Below are 16581 nucleotides of genomic sequence, written 5' to 3'. Positions count from 1 at the left end.
TCATGATATATATAAAAGTTGTATTTGGAATGCTTGGTCTTAAAAATAATCTCTTAAAAAAATATATATATTTCTCGATAAAAAAAATATTACTTATCAAAAAAAAATTGTATAAAAAGAATACAAGATTATTAAAAAAATGAGCATTTGATTGTGGCATAACAGATGACAAACATCGAAATAGATCTGATGCAGTAGTAAGCCAAATCGATGTTGGGAAGAGCGAAAGAGATCATAAAGGGGTCTATGGTATTTTGGTAACCGCCGTATTGATTGTAGGCCATAGAAGATTCTAATTTAAATTATAAAAATATTAATTATATTAAATTTTTGCTGCAAGAATTTGATATCTAAAATTTATAATAAGTTTTAAAAAAATTATTCCTTGCAACAATAAATTTTAAATTAAAACTTTATAAAGGTGCGGTCACATTTCATATATATGTCCGATTTACGGCAAGTAATACATTATCTTAAAAGTGTACATGGGAAAATAATTCCAATTTGTCAAAATAAGAAAAATAATAAGGTAATTTCCAGGGTCGGTATCGCAATTACTTCTATCTTAAATACAGGATACCTTTGTTTCTCGTATATTTCTGTAAATTTTGAAAATCTGTAGCACAAATAAGTATATGTATCTAGATTACATTTTTTTAAAAAAAAATTAGCCCACTCAGTAATTTTTATCTTACTAAATAACTAATTCTTGGCACTACTTTCGATTTTCGTTAAGTCCTGCTGAGAACCGTAAACTAAAACTCGGGAAAAATTATCATTTCTAGAAGTTTTGTAGTTTAAAGCAGCCTAATATTAAAATGATTGGCAGTGAGCCAATTTTTTTTAGTAGTTTCAACCAATCCGAGATATCAGATTCTAATTATTTTTTTTATTGGACTCTTTTAAAAAGTACAACAACTTCAGGGGATATTAGAAAAATTATGCCCGTTGTAAGAAAATAAACAATTACGTTGTTTATTCTTTATAAAAAAAAAAAGATTAAGAAAAACAAATATATTTTAAGAATTTGTAGATGTCGAAATGCGGGTTCAAATTTAATTTTTAAAATAAAGGTATCCGACGTCAGAGAAAATGGCTGTCCGGGCCTAAACGACCCAAATTCAGTCAGACCGGTCAGTGCAGGGCTCTAGTATGAGATAGTCAAAGATAATGGCCCCTTTCGGGAGATCTACATTTAATTTGAAAGTATGATCAAGGGGGATATGCGAGGCATCCATCATAATTAGGTGCAGTCCTACAAAGTTCAGAACTTCAAGTGTTTTGAAGCATGATAATTTATCATCAGATGATGGGAATTGACTGTCGTCAGTTATTACGAATTTCATTTCAAATTTAATTAGAAACACAGTTCAAATTGGCATTTACCTTCGTATAAGAATTTTGAGGTAAAATAAGGTTAAACATAATTTAATCAAATAATTTAATAAAGTGGCCCAATAATGGTTTCTTTTTTTTCTTTCTTTCTTGTAAAGCTTGCTTCAAAAATATAACTTTATAGGAGTCTAACATTTTGCCCTGAGTTAGGGTTGCATTAGAGCCCTGGAAAATCAATTTTTTCGGCCCGAAGCTCAGTGATAAATTTTTTTATAGGTCTCTCATTATAATGCGAGTATAATCACCCTGCTAACATACCATATAGGGTGAAAGTCAACGAAGATACTCCTCTAGTGTTGGAAGCGTAACATTTGTAAAGCCCGAAGTCCTCGTTTTGGACCTCTATTATGTTTAATCGAGACACCGTTATATCATGCCCACTACTATCGGGATAGTACGTAACCTAGTATTTAATTTAAAGAAAAAATTATTTCGTTAAACCAGATATAAATATTGAAATAAGTTGAACTTTTGTTATATCAAGAACTTTATTATCATCTATATATATATCAAATCATCTATACATTTTATTATCAACATCAATATTATATCAAATCGACAATACATCTTGTAAAAATTACCCCCAAAAATCATCGTGTCCAAAGATAAAGCTTCTTCAGACATGTGACCTATTTTTCTAACAAAATCTAACTTCAAAAGATCACTTTTGATTGACATTTCATATATATCACCTTTTCCTGAAAAATGATGCTTAGAAAATTGGGAAAACTTTAAGCGTGTAATGAGAGAGAAGCATTAGTGATAATTTACCCCTCAAAATGGTAAACAAAACTCCAGAGATTATTAAAATCGTTACCAGGCAAAAACCTATCGCTATGATGACCTGGTTTTTATCAGTAGCCTCCTATTTTATGTTTTAGCTTCATGCAGAAAAAATTTTTAAAGATATAAATATTTTTTTAAAAAAAAGGTGCAGATTTTAACTCTTATATAATTTTTAATAAATAATACAAAATATGTTTAGACACTAGTGTTGTTAAAGGGCTCGTTTTGATCTGATTTTTAAAAAACGGCTAACTGAATATTTTAGCCAAAAAAAATATTGCCTAAGCCTCGAGATTTTGCTAATAGATGTTCCAAACCTTCGTTCCTTCTACAATCAAAATCTTCAGGCTTGCGGTAAGATTATTCTAGATGAAATATCGAGTTTACCGTTTTTAAAAAATCGGCTCAAAACGAGCCGTTCAACAACACTAGCTTAGACTAATATTTAAAATATTTGATAATTTGCGTGCATTTTTATCAATAGTTAAAATTACTTAAATCTAATAGTTTTAATGGGGCAAATCTTGCATTTATTTTCGACACTCTTATAACAAAGTTCCTTAAAAAAAAATTCGTATTTAATATTAATTCAAAAAAATTTTTTATAATCTAATCCAAAAGGGTTAAAACTTGATAAATTTAAAAAAAAAATATCGAATCTTAATATAAAAATTTGAGTTGAAGTATATCCAATTTTAAAATGGGAGTTGCAGTTAGCTATGCCCCACTCAAACAACCCGCCCTACTTTACCTTTAACAAAGTGTTGTTAACGGTTCGGTTTGAGCCGGTTTTTTAAAAACGACTAACTCAATGTTTTAATCGGAAAAATTATTATGCAAGCCCTAAAGATTTTGCTCGTAGATGGACACAAAGGTTTGGACATTTATTTAGCAAAATCTCGAGTCTTAGGCAATATTTTACCGGCTAAAATACTGAGTTTAGCCATTTTTATCTCTCAATATTATATAAAGAGGTTTAGACTAATCAAATATTTAAATTCGATTTTTTATCCTAGGCATTCTATTCATACACGAACCTCGTAGTTGTGATTATTCTCGATTACGATCTCCGCTCCGCTTCCACCCCTCTCTACCTTGGCCCACCAGGTATGGGGTGCGGGAAAGGCCTCTATGAAGCACTCGAGGGCCGCGTTCACCCTCATGTTGGGAGCTTGTCCAACGTTCCTCTTGACATTCCTAGATGGGGGTATAGATGGCGCAAATTCGACGTTAATCGTGACCGAACGTCTACTTAAGCCATCGGCGTTTTGGCTTTTATAAGTGGAAAAAAATAAGAATTTTTTTTTAGAAAATATTTATTTTATTTTTTTTTTACCCAGAGTCGAATTTATCGTTGCTATGGTAACTTATGCTATTCATGACGTAGTCGTTATCGGCCACACATATATACCTCCCCCTATCGGCTTTAGTTATATTCTTTATGAGCATTACGTTACCACGATATATAGCGTCCCCTATTAAAAAAAATAATAAAATGATAATGATCGTATCAATAAAATATCGTATTTTTTGCGCATTTTAACGCAGTTTTAACCATAAAATATATTTTTTACAACAAAAAAAATTTGTATGATTGACAAAGATAACTAAATTAAAAGTTATCAAAAAAAAATCCCGAAAATAAAAATATTTATGAAATTCGTTAAATTTAAGAAATTTGATTTAAAATCCTCAATATCTAAAAAAATAAAATGGCCCCTTAAAAGTGAATTAAACTTGGTTCAACTTGTTTTGGCTAAACAACTATTGCACTAGGAGACAGCCTATTTTGGCGTTTTAAAAGTATTTAGTAAGATTGTTATTTTTCATATATTATCTCACTTATTTAGGATGTTTAGTCGAAGCTTAGTTGGCTTTCAGGATTTTAAGCTAATACAGTTTTCTAAAAGCTTCAGGGGTTTTAGGAACCCAGCTATGTTTATCGAGGGTTTATGTTATTTATAAAAAAAGAAGTATTAAAATAAAATAAAGAACCAAGCCAACCAATCATATAATTAAAAATGAGTGAGCTAAAAAATTTGAAATAAATGGATGGGTGGGTTGAATTATACATTTTTTAAAAAAAACTAAGACCATGAACTAATTCACATGAGTCTTGATTATGTTAATTAGCTAAGTCCGCCAAATGGCCAGATCCCCAATCATTTATTCAATAAAAACTCATGAAACTTTGCAGAAACATAGTTTAAAATCGATTAGGAGGGGAAAAACCCTAAGGTCAAAATATTGGCAGGTTTCTTAGCAGCAACAATTTTAAAAAATCTTTAAGAGTTAAGTTGGGAAAATTATTACAACTCTCCAAATAATTCAAACTAATTGGGTTTATTTTGTTGTGTCAGAGTATACGAGTAAATAAAACATTTATTTAGAACAAATTTGTAATCCATAGCAATTTCAAATAATAAACCATTAGGCAAGGGTTGTATATCAGCCCTTTTCCAAGATATTCTGGGTTGAGGGTAACCGGTGGCATTGCATTTCAATAATACATCAGAACCTTCATTGACAACCATGTCCTTTGAGATGTCTTCTCCAATCATGGGGTGAGCTTAGAAAAATATAAAATATATTGAATAAACTTGTACAAATTGCAGCCTAGCCCATAATAAATTTTTTAAGCCCAGACCCCAAGGTTCCCAGCCCTACCAATTAAAGCAACTTGTATGATCTAACTATTATCATATATGGTTACATATATGGTCATGTTAAAAAAAGTTTTTATAAATTTATTTTATTTTACTTCTAACCCTCAACTCAATGGCCATTGATATGGGTTTTTTTAAAGAAGTAATTTGACAGGTAACATTCCCAAAGTCATCATTGATTACATGATCTATGTATAGTTTATAGATGTAGGCTTGTGATTGACTTGGTTTATTAAAGTCATGCTCTAGCTTTGAGGTAAATCTGTTATCAGCAGTTATTCGGGTATTGCCTAAGGTCAATAACTTGGGACTTTGATTTTTTCTTAATAGAGTCCACGATATCTTTGTATTTTATTGGATATATTTATATATGGGATGAAAATACTAGTAAACATATTTTATTTTATTAATAGAATATGATATGATGAGCATAGATTCTACAAGATTTATTTTCAAGAAATTAGCAAAATAATTTAAGTATATAACATTTATTATTTTTTAAATATAATATACATTACAAAATACCTATTTTATTAGAATTTTTAATGATAAAAAATAACTCTTCGTATTTAAAAACAAGATATAATAATATCAGTATTCAGGTTTATTTTTTTCATAAAGCATATTGTTAATAAATATTTGGCAATTCAAAGTACCGTATCATTTATATAATTTTGTAACCAGCAAGAAAATTCAATGTTTTGACCTTGATCAACAATTTTTGTTTTATCCACTCTAACAATTATTGGGCTTAAATACTGGGCCCAGTTTTGTGCTAAATTTAATTTAAATAATCATGTAAGAGCAGTGATTATTTTAATACCAATGATCTGAAATAAGAGAAATATGATAACAGGTGTCATTCCAGGTTAAAGATATGAATGAATGGTAAACTCAAAACCGTTGAACAATTACATAATATTTTTTAACATCTATTTAAGTTTGTTAGTGCTAAATCAAGAAACATCAGAAATTAACTATATTTAATAATACCCTGTATGTAATACGCATTTATTATATTTCTAAATATATGCAAATTTAAATATAAAAATTATTCAGCCATTTAACTTCAAGTAAAAAATATATAACTAGAGATAGTAAGTCAATAAGCCAGAGAAAGAAATATAGTCAAAACAATTTTAACGATCTATTTATTTATAAGATTTTATCATATAAATCTATATCCACTTGATTGTATTGTTTAAGTTATGTCTAGCTAAATTTCAATAATTAAATCCAAATTGGGTTCAGCGATTTAGTTTGCCCACATAATTAATTAAATTAACGCTAATATTTATTTCTATGTCAAACTATATATAATTTATCAATTTTTAAATAAATTAAATTTGGCACTCTTTTAAAGTAAGTTTATAGACATCCTCATATCACGTTTTTTTTCCATGGGATCTAGAATTTTTAATCAACTTGGAAAATTAGGTATCACAAAAATTATTTATGCTTTTAGAAAATAATTATTTATTTAACAATAGTTACTATTTTTAAAATGGTAAAGCCATTACGAAAATAAGATTTATTATATATGCTAATCATCTTACTTTTTAAGTAATATATTATGTAAGTTAGTAGTTATATTTAAGTAATTTTATTTCATGTTAAAAAACTAAAATACTTATTTAAAAAAATAAAATAATTATTCTGTTTTGGAATGAGTTAGCTTAATTTATTTTATTCTATATGGGGATATGCGATAATATATTTTCCCATTTATTTTAATTATAAGATAATTTTTGTTAATGTGTTTTATAGCTTGTAATTATTATATATTTTTAAGGTATTACCTTAGCCATTGCAGGTGGGGTAGCAAATTCAGCTCTGTATAATGTGGATGGGGGTCAAAGGGCAGTTATTTTTGATCGTTTTGCAGGAGTCAAGCTAAATGTAATTGGAGAAGGCACCCATTTTTTAATTCCTTGGCTGCAAAGACCTATATTATTTGACATCAGGTTTGCCAATGTTATAAATATTTTATCTTAATTGTACTTTTCTTATATCTGGTAAATCTATACTATTATACATTCAATATTTTATTACTGATTAAAACTAAAACTGATTTTTACATTTTTCTGCCAAATTTCTATCCATATCTTACTTATTTTGCATGGGTAAAGTTAAAGTCAATAAATAATATAGTTCTTGTATCAAAAATTATAAATATTTATTTTTTTATAAAAAATATGATCTTGTTTAGATTTTATTTTATAAAAAGTATCTGCTATGATATTTCTAATTAATAATTTGTAAATATTTAAAATCATCACCTCTGAGAAATGTTGACCTAATCAGTGTATAATAAAGACCAATCAAAGGCTGTGTTTTATTAAATAGATTCTCTATTGTTTTTGATAATTTTGATTTGAGTGCTTTCTTACATTTTACTGATGTTTTAAATGATTTTTTATCAAATTTTTCTAGATATCTTGAGCTTGATCATAAAAGAATCCCAAATAATGAACATTTTGTTTTAAAATAAATAGCGAGCCTTATATATTGCATACATAATACAATTTAATCTTAAAATTTATATATTTACTAATTAATTTGTGTATAATGGTTTAAATATATGTCAAATATATATATATTTCATATAGAATGACTATGATATCCAAAACAATTTACTTGCTACTTAATGTTTTAAAAATAATGTAAGGAAGAAAAAAACTATATTTATGCATTATGAAATTTTTTAAAACCTATTAAAATCGGTATCTTATCAGTTCTATGGATAAAATTTGACACCCTTTTGTACGTAAATAATTTGAACAGAATATATTTTTTAATGCAAATGAAGAATTGAGAATAGGAAATTACATCTAAATTCAAAGTTTTAGAGAAAATGATTGCCTAAATTTTGTTATTGAATTGATTAACAAGATGAGTTCTTCAAATGTTGATAGATTGAACAATTTGGACAAACATTTAGTTAAGAGTAAATTCAAAAAATAGCCTGTTGCCAGCTGATTAATGACACCTCAAGTATTTTAATGAATGAATTGTTCAGTCTAGGTAATTATTATATGTTATTGGTCCCTATATGAATCATACAACCAACAAAGTATTCCTTCCTCCATGAACACACATTACTCTTTTACGTTTTAAGCAAGGATAGTTTATTTTTAAATTAAATTTTTATTTCCACAAAATTATTAATTATATATAAATATATTTAATTGTTAAATTCTAATCAAATATTGTATTTTACCTTTTTGATGGGTTTAAAAAAATATATTAATTCTTTTTCAACAGCCCAAAAATATTATCAATAAAAATAATCAAAATGATAAAGAAAATCTGGAAAAACGTCAACTGTTTTATTTCGTTTATATATATATATCTACTATAAAATAAATATTAATAAAACATATTAATCACAAATAAAATGACTTTCATTATCATAAAAATGACTCCACACTTTACATAAAAAAATGAACTCAAGTATTCTACCTTAAAGACCATCCAGATTCGTAGATCTGTTATCAAGACAATTTTTTTGTGAATTTCATGAGAAATTTCTGGAAGTTTTTTTTTGGGGCCCTTCCTTGACGTCTACCATTAAAGAATAGAATAAGTACATTCTGATCAGCTCTTGAAAATTAGTCGCTCTTATTTTAATATTATTTAATGAACATTTCCATGCCAATTCTAAAACATTTATGGCAAGAAAATATATTTATTTGTATAACATATTTGATTAATGTCTGTTTAAACTTTGCTGTTTGGGTCATTCCACCACATCAAATCAAACGCCCTCTAGTTTCGTATAATCGATTCGGATAAAAATTAGCTCGAAGATCTAAATGAGTTTGCTCAGAAACTAAGTTCGAAACTCGTTACCTTTTTTATTACCCGAAATATTCAAGATGTCAAAACGCCATTTTTTTTACCTCTTGATTTTAAATAATTTATTGGTTTTAAAACTAATCGATTTGTTCGAATATTTCTATTCGGTATATATGACTAAATATAAAAAATTGAACATTGGAGGGGAAAAACAAAAATAAAAAATTCTGTTATGCGTGGTGCCATCTTTTATTTAGTTTAAAGTTAAAAAAATTTTTATAATGGCTAAAAGTTCCCATTTTTAGCAATATATTTTTTTTTCCTAGTGTGTTTAAATAATTTGAGCGGCAAAAAAAAGGAAATATGGCTAAAATATTAAAGATGGCGCTACGTTTTAATGGCCTGAAGACTCTTTTTTATTATTTTATAACATAAGGGCTCAATCGATTTGTAGGTAATATCCAATGACATATAATAATGCCTAGACTGACACGTTCATAATAATGCACTTGAAAGCGTCGTTGAATGCAAATCAGCTGGACCCACCATTTTGCTAACCTATATAGTAATTATTCTCATTTTAAAAGCTACAGAGTTGTTAAAAGATCTAGATACAAGTATCTAGATCCTGTATCTAGATATAAAAATGTGGTATCTGTATCTAGATAGATTTTTGATTAAAATATCGGTATCTAGATATTATTTTAGACGATGTATCTGTATCTAGATCCATTTAAAAAGTATCTTTTAACAACTCTGAAAAACTACCATTAAATCGACAACTTGTTTTTCCTTATTATCTTGATGATCAGGCAATTTTTTAATAAAGTTTTGCGTCAGACATAGGAATAAATTGGCCTCTCGGTTAAAAATTTTTCAATAATTATATGGGTAATCAAAATGGCGTCCCCAGCTGTTTTCATTTAGTATACACTTTTACTAGATATTATTATATGTCATTGGTAATATCACGAAAAAAAAATGTCATTTTTGATTTTCTCCCCTAATTATCGATCATTTTTGAATAATTAAATTGATTAATTATTTAAAATTCCCAAAATAATGTAAAAATGGCGTTTTTATACCTTTTGACCCTAAATATCTCGGGTAATGTCAAAAGCTAGCTTGAAATTTTGTTTCCTTTCTAAACTATAACTCAATTTTTAATCTTCATACTTATTTTTTATCGGATACGTAATTTGAGGCCGAAAATGCCCCCCTTTTTCGTCGATTTTTTTTTATTACTAGTAAAAAAATTGAGCGAAAACGCACGCAGGCGTGCCCGGTCCCAATGTTTGCTTTAGGAGGCGTCCGGTCTTGCGTTCCTTCCGTCCCAAGAAATCAGGCCTAGAGCGCGTCGTTCCTAAAAAAAACCGAACCAGGGACGGATGGTTTTCCTTCACATTCTCTGACACCGACTCTGGATTGCCCTTTTAAACTTCTTATTGACAGTTCTAACACGCTTCCGCTCCCCCTGGCACGTTGCGGAAGAGAGGAAAGATTTTTTGGGGAGGGAGGCATCATTTCATTCTACAATAATATTATTATTATATAAATGTATATATATATCTAACGATGATAAGGTCGAAACCTAGGAATGTCCCCGTTGTAACTGGTAGTAAGGACCTCCAAAACGTTAGCATAACTTTGAGGATACTCTTCAGACCTATACCCGAACGGTTACCCGAAATTTACAAGAATTTGGGCGTCGATTACGAGGAGAGGGTTCTGCCATCCATTACTAACGAGGTATTTCTTTCATTTTATAAAAACAAGCCTAACTCCAGCCGACTCCATAGCGGCTTGCCGCGTTCTAAGTAATGTTGTTAAACGGCTCGATTTGAACCGGTTTTTTAAAAACGCAAGCCCGAAGATTTTGCCTATAGATGGCACAAAGATGCCGATTTCGAGGATAACCAATCTCATTAAGGATGAACGTTGCATAATTTTAATATTAATTAGTTCTTGTGAGATAACCTTTAAACTTTTTTTGCTATATATATTCACAAATTTTAATTTAAAACGTTGAATTTAACATAAAATTTTCTAATTTTTAAAATCATGCTGACGCATGCGCATCAGAAATCTTGGCCTTTTTAAAAAAAAAAAATATTTCTATATTTTTTTAATAATTGCGGTCCGGACAGACAAATAATTTTATATTTTAACGAGCGGGACATTTCGAAGTTTTCTTGGGCCGGGCAATTTAAAAAAAAAAAATTTAAGGCCACACCCGGCTTGAAAATTAGGCCTGGTGCAAGATCAAATGTGCCCTATAGGAACAGTAATTTTTAGAGACCTTTAAAGAATTTTTTTTAATATATCGACTACAATGAGTTAGAAATTGACCTTTAAATGATTATTTTGGCACCTGCCTATTACCCCGTTCTTAACGTCGCTCAAAATGAAGTGAGCGCCTACTTGGCTTTTTTTTATAGTTTAATAAATTTTTGATTTCAAAAATTTTTCAAATTACGAAAGTTAAATCCATTGCGGATGGTGGACGGATGATAGAAATTTTTGTTAAAGTTCTTAGGGAAATTGATTGTTAAAATATTTAATATAAATTTTCACACTTTGGAACGTCGTTAAATTTAGGTATATTTTGTTTTCTAACGAATAAAGTGTACGTCTAGGAAAATGACGAATGAGCTAAATCACGTGATTTGACAATATGATTGGTAGTTAAGGCAAATCGTTGAATGCGCGTCAAGTCTAACTGACAAATTTTTTTTGAATATACTGTTAAAACAACCTTATATTTTATTATTAATCAACACCCTTTTTAATATATATATATATTTATGTTTTGTTTCTTTTTTTTTGTTTTTACTTACTTCAAATTTAACGCAGTAGTCTTTATGTTTTTTCCTTATTTTTTTTCTTTTCAAAACAACAAGTACAAAAAAAATATAATTAATTCATCCTTGACAATACCAAATATAATAAGTATTTGTATTAAGATACTATATCTATATTTATTTTAGATAGATTTTGATATCATTTTATTTATACGTTTTTTTTAAATACTAAAAATAATAAAGTGTGAATTAAATTTATTATATGTTATGTCCGTAAAGATTTTGTGTTATTATTAAAATCTAACAAATATGCGCTTATTTTTTCCCCTAGGTCCTCAAAGCTGTAGTTGCCCAATTCAACGCTAGCGAGCTTATAACCCAAAGGGAACTGGTTTCCGGGGCAGTTAATACCGAACTCACCACCCGTGCCGCTCGGTTCGGTCTCGTGTTGGACGACATCTCTCTCACGCATTTGACGTTCGGTCGAGAGTTCACCGAAGCCGTTGAACTTAAACAAGTAAACCACGAAGGGTTGAAAATGGAAGGAAAGGGAATGGCGTCCTTAAATAAAAAAAACTATCAGTTGTATAATAAGCGTTTTTATATATGGTCGGTTGCGCTACAAGCGCTCGCCGCGGCGATTTCTTTGAGAAGATACCCTCCCTTTGCGTGTACGTTTTTGTAGATTTAGTTAAGCACTCATAACCCATGAAGTGCCTATAATCATGTAGCTAAATATTTTATTTTCGAGAATTCGCAACGCAACCAACGATGTATTTAATGCTATATCTCAAATATTCGAAAAATATGACACTTTTCAGCTAAAATTTTTATTTGATTTGACGCCATTTTAATATTTAAGATTAAAATCGTGTTATTTTAAACTTTTTTGACCCATTTTTTTAGCGGTTTGAATTGCGGCTCTTCTTTTGTACGAGGCCTAAACAATGATGGATTTTAATTTAAAAAAAATTATGATAATTATTCGAATAAGTAATTAAACGCCTTGAAAAATCGAACATTATTAAACCAATCAAATCAGTATGTTGAATAAGTGAAATGAGGCTGGAAGGAGAAGCTAATTGAAATAACGACAATATTTTTTTTTCTTAAACGTCCAGGTAGCGCAACAGGAAGCGGAACGAGCTCGATTCCGCGTGGAGAAAGCGGAGCAAACTAAGAAGGCGGCCGTTATAGCTGCGGAGGGCGACAGTCACGCCGCGACACTTCTCGCCAAAGCTATCGCGCAGAGTGGGGAGGCCATAATCGAGTTGCGGAAAATGGAGGCCGCCGAAGATATTGCGTATCAATTGAGCCAGTCCAGGGGTGTCTCCTATCTACCCTCTGGAAATGCGGGGACCACTAATAGTGGAATCGGATATCTCTTGAATTTACCGGCATAGGATCGATTGGACCCCATTTTTATTATTCCTGTTCTAAGGATAAACGTGGATCATTTTTTGAAACTTTATTTTAATAATTTCTAAGGTTTTTTATAAATCTTTTGTAAATCACACTTGAATTCTGCTTTAGTTAATTTTTTTTTGGACAAATTAATTTGTGATAGAAAATCTATAATAACTTTTGATCTCCTGTTTAAGAAAAAAAGTTATATAAGTAACCTTGAATTTTTATATTCATCACTAAATTCCCCACATTGAAAGTATTCAATTTCTTCTATTATTTTTTTTGATATTTAGGCAGCATTCATAGTGGGATCTTATCCGACACGATTTAACAGCTGACCGATTTTTAAATCGGTTTATGAGAATCAATTTTTCTTTATTAAAACCAATATTTATTAGGTTATTATCATGTATAGAATTAAAGATAAAATTAATATTATTTTAAAAAATTGATCTCATTAACAGATTTTAAAAAACAATCAGCTGTGTCGGATCGGATCCCACTATTAATGCCGCCTTAATCTTCATTTTTGCCATTATATTTATATCGTAAAAATCGAGGCAAAATTTTTTTCAAAGCAAATTCTTGCAATATTGTATTTTTAATTTTTTTTTTCAAAAAAACTTGTTTTATTTTTTTTCTGCATCATTTTATATATTTCATTTACATCCGTTCGAATTTATTTTATGATTATTTCCTTGTCATCTTTTTTTCAATTATTTCAAAAAAAATTTATGAAAATCATGTAAGCATATATATTTTTTCCCACGTTTTTTTTATATATACATATCGAGATCGACTAATTATGTAATAATCATTTAAAAAATTGAACATATACGGAATAATTTCATATTATCTTTTTTGATATTTTATTATAAAAAACGATTGAGATGATTTGTAGAAATCCGAAGTATTAATTTAATTTTTAAGGAGTGCCTTATGAGTAATTTTGTAAAGTTGCTACATCATTTAAAAGTAACGGGTTTTCGTTTTTATATATTTTTTTAGGATAATAATCAAATTTGATTAACTCATAAAATTTATTAAAAATAACAAGCATGGGTAAATATTATATTTTTTAGCCGTTTAAGCCAGCGGGCTAGACCAAGTTTTTAGTCGAAAACTATCACTAAAATTTCTCGGGCTCGGGTCGGGTTGTAAAAGCTGTCCGACCCGAAAATAAATATAATAATATTAATATCTTAAATAGTCACTATAATTTATAATATTAATTATAAAATTATATTATTTAATATTTATCACATTTAGGATTAAAATGTCAATCATATTAACATGTCATTATTAATTATTATTTTATAAACCTAACAACAGGCCAAACTATTTTATCACTAAATTGTGTGTTTCTCGTGAATTACAAGATAAGACATATTTTATGTAAGTTTTATTTATTATTTATCTAGCCTATACATTGTCTTTTTTAACATTTGTTTTAACCCTTCACTACAAAGGTGGAAAAAACTCCCTTAACTACAAAGGTGAGGTCTATTTTACCCCAAATTTTGATTAGCTATATCTCAGAACATATTAAAAATTGAGATCTAAAATTTTGAGTATATATTTAAAAAATATTGGAGATAATAAATACAAAATCTTAGATTAATATTTACTTCCAAAAAAAGTTAGACAAATTTTTCTAAAGTTACTGAAGTAAAATTTTCTTTTTGAGTACTTCCTTTAATTATGGTATTATCACTAAATAAAATTCAAAAAATGCAAATTTTATTAAATATTTTTTTAAATCAATGTTGAATAATGATAATTACATAAATTTTATAAAAAAATATCATATAGCAAAAAAATTATTAATCATGTATAATTTTAAGATAATTTCTGGTCTTAACAATTCACCAGTTGTTATCAATTTTATTATCATAATCGGTGAATCATTTATGAATTTCTTTTATATGTTAAAAGTTACTTTAAACATATAGTTGATAAATCATCTATTTTATATAAATGATTGCAACTTATTACCTAAAATGCCACTTTTACAGGCACATTTCATTGTTATAGTAGATATTGCAGTTAATATTTTAATAAATTTTAATAATCAATGTTTTGATAATAGATATTTACAAAATAACTTGCATTGAATTCTTTAACGCCCTCTATATTTTTAATAAAAATATAATTAAAATTAAAAAACTTATGATTCATTGTACAGTGGATGCAATCATTATTAGATATCTTTTTTTTACGTTTTTTCAGGAAATTTTTTTTTCTTCTTTGAAAAACAGTTTTTAATTATATTTATAATACGAGTATATTTATGATATTATTATATAGTGTTGTTAAACAGCTCGTTTTTTTTATAGTCAAAACAATAGCTCCTTTATTATAAACTTGTTTCATATATATAGTCTTTTATAATTATGTCATTTAACTTGTATTAATGTGCAATTACAATGACCTCGATAAGATAATATTAAATGTAATAAAGTTATAATTCAAATAGCGTAATATAAACATTCAAATATAACATATCTTTTTTTCCACCAAGTTAAGATCGTCTATCAATCTTTTTATTACCAAGTTCAAGTTCATCTATTAATCTTTTTGTTGGCTTTCGATCCCTTGTTGACCGTGGTTGCCTTCCTTTTTGACTTGGTTCAATTGGTATTATTGATTTGGTTTCGCCTGGTTCTTCCCTTATTCGTAGTTGATCTGCGTGTTTTGGTACTATTTTATCTTTTTCTTTTACGTTATACGAGAATTTTGCTTGTTGATTTATTATTTTTCCTTTATGCCATCATTTTTCAAGTGGATTTTTTATCCAAACTAATTCGTTTTCTCCAAAATTTCAATGTATGCCTTTGTTTAATTGGTCGTATTTTACTACAGAGGTTTCTAATTTTTCAGTAATTGATGGTTTCACCCAGTCTAATAAAGTATTTAGTCTTCTCCCCATAAATAGTTTGGCAGGTATTCGGCCCGTTGAGGAATGTTCGGAATTTCTATATGTAACCAATACTTCATTAAGGCATTTTTCCCCATCATTTGTTTGTTCTCTATTAGCGAAATACCGATTTTTTATAGTTTGTATGCATCTTTCAACTAATTACTTTTCGGATGGTATGGTGTAGTTTTTATGTGTTGTATATTCTTATTTTTGCACCATTTGTAAAATTCATTTGAAATGAATTGTGGACCATTGTCTGTGACAATTTGACGTGGAACACCATATCGTGTAAGCCATTTTTCTATATTTATTTTTTTACTTGTGGTATCTTTGATTCTATCGATCTCTATCCATTTTGAATATGCATCGATTCCTACCAGCCAATAAAATCCGTCTAGTGGTCCGGCAAAATCTAAATTTACCCTTTCCCAAGGTTGTGCTGGCGGATTCCATGGGTATACGGCAACTTCTGGTATATCTCTGCGATGTTTTTGACATCCAATACAGCGATTGACTAATTTTTCGACGTCTTTATCTAATTTTTCCCACCATATATAATGTCTCGTAATGGATTTCATCGATGTAATACCGGGATGACCTGTATGTAATATTTGTAAAACTCGTTTTTGTAGTGAATATGGAATTATTAAGCGACCATTCCAAAATAGGATACCATCATCATTTTCTATTTCATCTATTCTTGTTCTAAAAGCTTGTAATTCTGGTGCTTGATTTTGTATATTTGTACCATTTAATAATATTTTTACTCTTCTTAAAATTGGATCTTTAGCAGTTTCATCTCTAAGTT

General features: G+C 28.6%; 2 protein-coding genes across 3 annotated transcripts; one reads left to right on the top strand and one right to left on the bottom strand.

Annotated features, from left to right (window-relative positions):
- Positions 1-104: 104 nt before the first annotated feature.
- Positions 105-5741, bottom strand: LOC135929863 (lachesin-like). The gene is made up of 8 exons (XM_065466597.1): positions 5671-5741; positions 5504-5622; positions 4943-5189; positions 4610-4750; positions 3518-3656; positions 3219-3453; positions 1654-1798; positions 105-292 (listed from the first exon to the last, which is right to left on the bottom strand). The coding sequence occupies exons 1-8, from the start codon at positions 5708-5710 to the stop codon at positions 132-134; spliced, it is 1227 nt and encodes a 408-aa protein (XP_065322669.1). The 5' UTR covers positions 5711-5741; the 3' UTR covers positions 105-131.
- A 445-nt stretch (positions 5742-6186) lies between these two features.
- Positions 6187-13671, top strand: LOC135930499 (prohibitin 1-like). Of its 2 annotated transcripts, none has more exons than XM_065467303.1 (5): positions 6187-6284; positions 6640-6811; positions 10229-10394; positions 11778-11963; positions 12568-13670. In XM_065467303.1, the coding sequence occupies exons 1-5, from the start codon at positions 6248-6250 to the stop codon at positions 12847-12849; spliced, it is 843 nt and encodes a 280-aa protein (XP_065323375.1). In that variant the 5' UTR covers positions 6187-6247; the 3' UTR covers positions 12850-13670. The 2 variants fall into 2 exon arrangements, with proteins under 2 accessions (XP_065323375.1, XP_065323376.1); XM_065467304.1 differs by lacking the exon at positions 6187-6284 and adding an exon at positions 6471-6517 and having other exon boundaries at positions 12568-13671.
- Positions 13672-16581: the final 2910 nt, after the last annotated feature.

The sequence above is a fragment of the Gordionus sp. m RMFG-2023 genome, chromosome 5 (genome assembly GCF_954871325.1).
Source record: "Gordionus sp. m RMFG-2023 chromosome 5, tfGorSpeb1-WG-v2, whole genome shotgun sequence".
NCBI lineage: Eukaryota > Metazoa > Nematomorpha > Gordioida > Chordodea > Parachordodidae > Gordionus > Gordionus sp. m RMFG-2023.
The sequence above is the reverse complement of the archived record's forward strand: the minus strand, read 5'-3'. Positions and strand labels throughout refer to the sequence as shown.